Source organism: Sciurus vulgaris (assembly GCF_902686455.1).
Source record: "Sciurus vulgaris genome assembly, chromosome: 16".
In the NCBI taxonomy this organism is placed as follows: domain Eukaryota; kingdom Metazoa; phylum Chordata; class Mammalia; order Rodentia; family Sciuridae; genus Sciurus; species Sciurus vulgaris.
Window position 1 is genome coordinate 36,013,566 of NC_136477.1, and position 9,647 is coordinate 36,023,212.

General features: G+C 33.3%; 1 protein-coding gene across 2 annotated transcripts in view; it reads right to left on the reverse strand.

The window, feature by feature from the left end:
* Positions 1-106: 106 nt before the first annotated feature.
* CMC1 (C-X9-C motif containing 1) overlaps positions 107-9,647 on the reverse strand; it is a 74,808-nt gene continuing 65,267 nt past the window's right edge. For both annotated transcript variants that reach the window (XM_079114018.1, XM_079114017.1), the window contains exons 3-4: positions 4,191-4,281; positions 107-1,252 (exon numbers count right to left, since the gene is read on the reverse strand). In XM_079114018.1, the coding sequence (XP_078970144.1) occupies positions 1,132-1,252; positions 4,191-4,281 (212 nt within the window). In that variant the 3' untranslated portion in view covers positions 107-1,131. The remainder of the gene's footprint in view (positions 1,253-4,190; positions 4,282-9,647) is intronic.

A 9,647-nucleotide genomic window follows, 5' to 3' on the forward strand; every position in this document is an offset into this window, starting at 1 on the left:
GATCTGTGTTCTGGTAAAAATGTAGTTTCTTTGTATTTCAAATAAGAGTAAAATCATTCTTTAGTTAACTCAGTATGAGTAAAGTGGGAACTTGAACATCCATTGATTCTTTTGTGGGGGGGCTATTGCATTTCTAAGTTCGTTTTCTTCTAAGTCATCTATTTCATGGGATTGGGACCAAAGTTAAATCTTGTTTTGGCAATTAAATTTGTTTTGTGATTTTAATGACGGATGTGAAAATATAAAACGTATTTATCTGTAAACTGGTTATACTGGCTGTGGTGCAGAGCTAATAGCTCATGGGAGAAGAAATGACTTTTTAGTATTAAATCAACCTGGGCTCCAAATTATGGCATTGAGACAAAAACTTATTACACTACCTCCTGAATTCACTACTGTGTTACAAGGTGTTTATTCATCCTCAAAGGATGAATTTTTAAAATAAAAAGTTATTTTCAATAGTCAAGTTAACATAATTAACTTGATCAAGAAACAATTTCAGAAAAAAACTTCCCTCAGAAAATATAAAATTAATTTACATATACTTGTCTGTGTTTTCAAATAAACTTTACAACTTACTACCAATTAGAAAGCATTTACCATATCTGAAGCACTGTCCCATATACTGTGTGTACTTGCTATACTCATCAAATTCTCACAACAGTTTGAGATTCACTTTCATAGTTGCAAATGGTTAACAGGTTGTGGAATTTCAGGATTCTGGTTCCTAGCCATTCTGCTATACTGCCTAGTGATTATCAACACCCTTGAAAGTTCTTTCTGCTTTCATTTAATATTTTTGATCCCTATGATTAGCCATTTGCCTATACAATGGAAAAAGGCATTGTCCATATGGAACTCTGAAAGTCATTAGTACTGTTTATAGTGTTTATAATTGTGGAAAAACTTGTGAAAAATCCAGAATGATAAGGAAAACCATGTCTCATTCCAATATTTATTCCTATAAAACAATTTAGTAAAACAATTTTGAAATAAAGATCTTTATTTCATATAATATTAATATTTTCATAATTAGAATAAAGCAAACACATTCTTGAGTCCATTATTTCAGATGATTTATAGTATAAAAGACTGCCATTAATATGAGATTCCTGTCATTTGAATATCTGTCTACATGCTTGTAGGAAGCTTCTGTAGCCTTTTCTTAGTAGGAATTCCAGTTTTTCTGAATTCTTCCCTTTCCTTCAGGTATTCCATTTTGCATTCTTCATAAAAAGCTGGATCATTATAGCTACAAGAAGGAAATGAAAATCTTTTTTAAAATTAATAAGTTACAAGCAATGAACATGAGCTTACTTCAGTGATATTCAGATATCCAGTTCATCAGGTTCAATCTTCTATTTTTAGAAGAGTTTTTAATATATTGGTCACAAATTCAGTGTGAACATTAAGTTAACAAATTAATGGAAATATAAAGGCCTAAAAATTCTGTTTAACTGTACATATTAATATAAAGATTCTTTTAGAGAGCACACAATCAGAATTGAGCAATGAGAAGCACAGCTCCTATCCTCAAGGAACCTATGGTATATTATAGGGCAGACAAGTAAGACTAAACTACAATTAAGTGTAAAAAGTGCTGTAACAGATATGACCCAGTACACCACAGAAATGAGAAAAGAAGTCATGAAGGAATGCTTGAGACGAATTGTGTAGGACCAACAGAAATCCATGTAAGTGGCACACAGATGAAGAAAAGCTGGGATGCATGGAGTAGTAGCAAGTGGATTGCTACTACTACAATGGATCACACAGCAGTAAGGGCCTGATCTAAACACGGAATGTTCAAGGACCAAATAATTATAGCCATTTATGCCACACTAAGAAATTTAAATCTACCCTAAAGGCAATATGGCATGATTAACAGAGAAATCAAAATTTTGTATCTTTGGATGAATCTGACAGCATATTGGAGAAAGGATAAAAGGAAGCAGCAAGGTTAGAATCAGGATGTCCAATAAACTACTAAAATAATCCAGGCAAGAAAGAATGAGGGCCTAGGCCAAATGAGGAGCTGTAGGAGTGAAAAGGAAAAATTAGATCGGTGAGACACAGGAAATCACCAACTGGAGTTAGGAGACAACTCTTAATTCACAAAGACACAAGATGCAGGTAGAGCAGAAGGGAGTCAGGTTCAGTTTGGGACTTGAAGAAAGCAGAAAAATTTCATGATCTATAAGTAATTTAATCCATGGGTACAAACTGAACTTTCTCAGATTTAAGAATGAGAGGAAAACCCAGAGAAATATCAACTTTCAAGAATAGATTAAGAAAGAATTGGGAGTACAGAGAACTATCTGAGAAACAAGAGTCATTGGGAATCAGAAGAGAAATTTAAGAAGTTATTGTTAGAGAAAGGTCAAGTCAAAGAGCACTGTTGGTTGGATTTGACTATTAAGAGTCTTTAAGAATAAAACTCAGTGGAGTCAGGGCAGAAATCACATCACAGTGTGTCAAGGAATAAATGAAGGTGAGAGGTAGAAATAAAGAAGCACAAACGACTAATATTTCAAGATGTTACTAAGAGTAGTGGTTACATTCATGGAATGTCAAATATGAACAAAGCAGAGCATTTTCTTACTCAAAGATGAAACTTGAGTATTCTGGGTTGAAAGTAAAATTTCCCTCAATAACTTTCCATTCACATCCTTTGTTTATTTCACTGCTTCTCTCTTTTAAAACCAACAGGAGTTGCTCTCTCTTCCAAACCCATTCCCCAGATGCACTAGAACCTATTATTTCCTCGTGTCTTTAGGGGATATGGAATAGAATTCACATGATTAATATTAGGGTAACAAACAAACACCAATCTAATAACAAATACAGACCAATAAGAGCTAACATTTACTGAGTATCTACTACTAAATGTGTTCACATATAGTACTTCACAATCACTCCAAGTAGAAGCACCCCTTCTTACAGTGAGGGACCCTGTCCAAGGTTACATGGCTAGCTAAACTACTGACTCAGAAGCTGAGCTCAGACTGCCCTCTCTGCAGTGTTCCTGTCTACCCTAAACCCAGCCCATCTGGAGGGAGGGATAATATGTTAAGGTAATTATTATGATGACTGAATTGGAGGTAAAAATAAAATTCTTCATCAGTGTATAAAACAAGTTCAGTCATATGAAGTTTAAGACATTATTAAATATCTCTTAGATGCACTAGGAAACAAACTGGAAGAACAAATACATCACAGAATGAATTCCTCTACAGTAAAGTGCTTAGTACTAGTTTTGGCCCAGAAGAGCTGCTATTGATAGTAACTTGGAAAAAAATGAATATTGAGTGTGTTTCCTCATCTATAAATGTACAGATGAGTTTAGATGATCTCTAAAGTTTCATCGGCAGCATTCTAAACCCTTAAGTTTATGTACATATAATTTGTTATTTTAAAAAATATGGTATTTGAATAATTATTATTTTAGTTGCCTAAGAAATGTCATACCATACTGACACGTACTTAACAGGCTTGAGAAGCAGAGTATAAAATTAAATAAGAATTTGCCAAAAGTAAGATCTCACAACTATCAACAGTACTCTCTAAAATATTCTGCAATATTATCTGTCAAAAATATGGATAATAAAACAGATAAAACAAAAAGCATCTGCATTCAAAAAACTGCATACTTTCCCTTAAGGTTTTAAGGAACTACAATGAAATATTAGTGAGCATGACATTAAAATGCTATTTTAAAATTATTTGATTAACTTCAAAAAATCTAAATTTTTATGTTTTTCATGTGATTTATTGCAATTTTCTAGGAATTAAAATTCTATAAATCACAATGCTTTCAAAGTTCTTAGAGATATTCTAATTCAGTTTCTATTGTGAAATAAGCAAAAATCAGTCAATAATATATTCTATAAACCAACCCTTCGATGAAAAGGGATTATTAGGTCATATGTAAAGTCATATATTTTTGTTTGCTGACATTTTTAATCAGATATAATGTTGACAAACAACTTGAAAAAATTTGTTCGTAAATATGCTGTTTTTTTTTTTTCTTTTAGAATAATTTTCAACATGTTGAAATTTTAGATTTAGTCAAAAAGGTGAACAATTTGGTTGGGTGGGATATAGAATGTATAACCTGTAATAAGTCACACACACACACACACACACACACACACACACAGAAGCACAAACACTTTGAGGTAACTACTTACTAAGCAGTTAGACATTCTTTCAATGCAGAATTTTCTTTCCGGCATTTTACTACCATAAGGATGCCAGAGTCCTTGCAACAATTGGTAAAATCTGAAATTTAAAAATTTGAAACAAAAATAACTTGAAATTATATCAATAAAATTTTAATAGCTCTAAATTATTAACATTACTTAAACTGTGCCTTGCACACAGTACATGCTCAACAAATTACATGCACACTAATAAAAGGCAGAATGAGTACTATTCACTTTGTAGAAACAAATGAAATTTGATATGAGCCACGACCTCTAGGTAAAGCTGAGGAGGTTACCTAGAGACAGAATGTAGATTCTGAGTAGCATTTCTAGTAGGAAAAGGGCATGTTCTAGGGGAAATAAATACTTTTAAGGAGTCAAAGGGGAATTGTTTCCAGAGACTGATGTCTAGGCTCAGCGTGTCTCAGAAGTGGTGGATCCCAACCTGATGGCATCGAATAGCCCCTTTCTTTTAAATAACCTAGTAATGGTATGGTAACTTCTAGTATTTCATTCTAAAGTCAGCTCTAGATTTTCCAGAAATTTCAAATGGTTTTCTGTTAAATTTCCATTCTAGTATCTTACCTTTTAAATTGCACTAGTACCTTCGGTATCTGCCTTTTCAGGACTACCAACCCAGGAAAGTTTGGTGCCATATTCTACCCACAGTGAGGTCACTTGCTACTCTTGTGTTAGGTCAGAATCAGTCCTACCATCCTGTCCACTATTTGGAGCCACCTTCCTGAACTATTCTGGCCCTTCTTTTGACCCTGGCTGCTTCAATTCTAGGCTGTGCCACCTCTGATCTGCCGTCAAGTAACCAGCCATTTCGATTTCAGATTTTAAAACATGACATCGGTCTCACAAAGAAGCTATAGACAAAAAAAAAAAAAAAAAAAAGTTTAATATCTCATAACTTTATATGATCAAGATTTCCCTCATTCCTTGAGTTATACATTATCCTACCAGTTACTGAGGAACCACAAATTATAATTTTCAAAAAGCAGCCAGGAAACTTGAGAAGTCTTCATGAGGCTACATACCTATAATAAGTAACAAGAAATGCTTTTAAACCATAAACAATCAAAACTGAGACTTGTTAAATGTGTAAAAAACTCATTAGAGGGACTTGACTGGGACAAAAGCACTACAGCATAGATGTGTATCCACCACAGCATCCTAGCTACACTATGCAAAAAATTGTGGAATAGGAACAAGGACAAAGAATGCAAGAAATGATTTTAAGTCAAATAATTTAATGTGCATGATTACATGAAATTATGTGTGACATGTAATATTCCCCTTCACGGTCACACAGAATGGGCTCCCATTGCTTTTCTTGTTCATTAATAGCAGCAGTCCCACCATTTACTTTCATTCCCAAACCAGCCTTAACTTAGATAACCTCACAGAGTATCTTTTTCTCCCCAACTACAAATGTTCCTGTGCAGATGAGCTGGGCCTACAGGCCAAATCAATCCGATGGAAATTGCCTTGTGTCCTTCAACTACGGACTTCCTACAATTCAAAAGGCAAAGCAGACCTGAAGCCAATTCACCTTCAGTGAAGACACTAAGGAGTGTGGCTATCAAAAAGGCCATTAACTTTCACTTTGGAATGCCTATCTCTTCCTATATGGTTAATTTTTCTACTTCTAATGCTGTATCAAGATGTTAAGATTATCCCAAATAAGAACATGAGCAATACTCAAAGGAAATGTGTACACAAAGTTAATCCAGAATTGATTAAACTAGATAAAACCTTCTTTAAAAGAATTGCTGTGTTCAGAAGTGATAAACAAGAAACTGGATTCCCTTGTACCACCTCACCGTTACTGTCACCTCGTTATACCTACTTAGAAGACAGATAATGGCATCAAGAATACTGCCTAATGAAAATATCCTGAAGACAACAGAATGAATCGGACATAACTTTCTTTTGCTCATATATGAATACACAACCAATCTAACTCCACATTATGCACAACCACAAGAATGGGATCCTAATTGGAATGGGTTGTACTCTGTGTATGTATAGTTTGTCAAAATATACTCCACTGTCATATATATGTAAAAAAAAAAAAAATCAAAAAAAAGATGTAGCTGACCAAACCACAGTCCTTTCCTGGAAAACACACACACAATGGCTGTATTAAGAGTCTACCTTTTGGATTAAAAAGAAAATATTTTTATTTGAAAATTTCAACATAGAATGCTTAGGCACTGCAATTTTTTAAGATTTGTTTTCCCTAAAATGCAAATCAAAACTATACTGTTTTCATCTCACTCCAGTCAGAATGGCAATCATCAAGAATACAAAAAATAATAAATGCTGGAGTAGATGTGGAGAAAAAACAACACTTTTACAAATATTGATAGGATTGTAAATCAGTACAACCACCATGGAAATCAGTATGGAGGTTCCTCAAAAGCCTAGGAATGGAAACCACCGTAAGACCCAGTTTTTATTCACTCATAAAGAAGAATGCTGGAACTTGAGACCATCATGTTACGTGAAATAAGCCAAATTCAGAAGGTCAAGAGTCATATGTTTTCTCTCATATGTGGAAGCTAGAAAGAAAAAAGGAAAAGAAAGGTGGGACAAGTCAGTCTCATGAAAATTGAAGGGAGATAAACAGAGGAAAGGGAGAGGAAAAAGAAGGGAAAGGGGAAATAATGGGGAATAATATTAACCAAATTATATTGTTATATTGTGTGCACGTACAAATATATAACAACAGTCCCTGCCACTACATACAATTGTAATGCACCAATTAAACTATGGAAGAAAGAAGTTTTCCTTAATATTAATAAAAATGCCATTAGTAGGGAACTGATGGAAGATGGCATTTATGTGTTCTGATCATATTAAACACGTAGTCTATATATTTTCACACTTGTCCAAATTTCTTCTGGAGTAGTTATGACTGACTGGCCTGAAGCCTCAAGCTGTTTATAAGGTTTTTGTCATTTGTTTAGCAACAAGATTTTAATGAGGATCCTTCTTTCATCCTACATTAGCATATATTCATATAATAGTGATGTTGCTAATACTGCAAACTGATTTCTAAAATGGTATTATGAAACAACTCTTATGATTAAATTCCTTCTTTCAATTTTATATCAACTGTTAGTGTACAACTGATTCTACCAATAATTTAATTTTAATTACTATTAAAGATTATGAAAATAAAATTTCATTCAATTAAATATAGGTAATGAAAATGAGTATCAGTAAACAGAGTAGCAATGTGGATAAAGTGTTCAGTTATTCTAAAGTTTAAAGGAATAACTCAAGACCTTTACTCTTTAAAATATCAAGAAAATGAAATTCTGTGTTTTTCTTTTGTACGACCTTCATTTCTCTCAAAGAAATGACTTAGTATCATATGATAAAGCATTGTTAAAACTATTCTTTGGATAAATAAAACTTGGATTAAAAACATCTATGAAAACACTAAAAGTTTAGTCTATTTTAACAGGCAAAATAATTATTCATATTGCAATCTGATACCAGTGCCTTATAAAATTTTCAGTTTACTATATGAAAAAATTTGGTAACAATGTAAAAATCAATTTATGGTGCACCCGAATATATTTTAATATTTTACCTTTAATTATTAGCTTCCTTAATTAAGCCAATGATAAGTACTTATTGAGCAACAACTGTGCATGAAACAAGAAATATCAGACACTTCTTTTACATTTTTTTCTTTGCACTTAGTGAGTTTCACACAACATATTATTTTGCAAATACAGCTACCCAGTTAGAAATAAAGCATTCACTGAGAATGAATTTCAAAAGATAGCAGGTTAAAAAAAAAAATCCCTGTTATTTCACATCTCTGACTAGAACCACTGTTTATATCTCCATTGTAATTTTTAAATTAATTTTTTCACATCTTCAGATATAGCACTTATCTGTAACTTACCTGTAGTTTTCTTTCCTTAACCAGTATTTCTTAAGTGTTTTTTTTTCCCCCACATTACAAAAAGGAAAGCTATACCTGGATACAATATAATATAGAATTTTTATACACAAATCATATGCAATATTTCCATGACTACAACATCATAATGACTTTCATCTTTAAACTGGGAACTTCAAATTAAATGAAAAATATTTAGGAGGTTCTGTTTATTAAAGATCATGGCAGAGTGGATTTCCAAATCACCCAAATTCATAGCATATCATCTGCAAATGGAAATCTTAAAAACTTGGAATGGAACCACCATTTGACCCAGTTATCCCACGCCTTGGCTTATACCCAAAGAACTTAAAATCAGCATACTACAGTAACACAGCCACATCAATGTTTATAGCAGCTCCATTCACAACAGTCTAGCTATGGAACCAACCCAGGTGCCCTTCAACAGATGAATGGATAAAGAAACTGCAGTATATATACACAACGGAATACTACTCAGCCATAAAGAAGAATGAAATTATGGCATTTGCTGGCAAATGGATGGAACTGGAAAATACGCTAAGTGAAGTAAGCCAGTCCCCAAAAAACAAAGGTCGAATGTTCTCTCTGATATGCGGATGTTAACTCATAACAAAAGAGTGTAGGGAGGGAAACTATAGAAATTCATTTGATTAAACAAAGGGGAGCAAAGGGAAGGAAGGGGGAGGGGAATAGGAAAGACAGCAGAATAAATGTCATAACTTTCTTATGCTCATAAATGAATACACAACCAGTGTAACACTACATTATGTTCAACCACAAGAATCAGATCAAAATTGTGATGGGTTATACCCCATGTGTGTATAATATGTTAAAATACACTCTACTGTCATGTATATTTAAAAGCAACAAATAAAAAAAAGGAAAATCTTAAGTATAAAACATTTCCTATATAAAACTGGATAAGAATAAAGTATTTTTACATTTTTATTTATAAATTTTTATTTAATTAAATATTTAAATGATTTTATTTATTATTTGTTTATTTAGTGGTACCAGGGATTGAACTCAGGGGTACTCTAACAGAAGTTCTAAATTTATATATCAAGAAAAGGTCTCTTTTATGTGAAGATTTCTGTAGTGAAAAGTCTAACATCAGTCCCTGTAGACAATATCTTAGTGCAGTGCTGCTCTCAGTGAGCATCCTCCCTTTTGGAAGCCGTGAAGCATAAAGTGCCAGTAGACAACAGGCAGTCACTCTCAGCCTTGAGCTCACCAGTTTCAGTGCAGTGAAGAAGGCCTGAACCAAGGCAGAGATAATGAAGATGGTACTTCTGTCCTTTGCTTTCTAATGACTATAACTGAAAGCAACTAAGGCCACACAGCACATTACTCTGCATAACCAACAGCATGGACAGGATTTCAAGAGGCTCATGAAAAAGATTTTGTATATAGTTCTAAATTTATATACATTAGTTTATAAAACTATAAAACAAATTCCACCCGAGTCAGTGATTACAGCTGTTTGCCTTTTG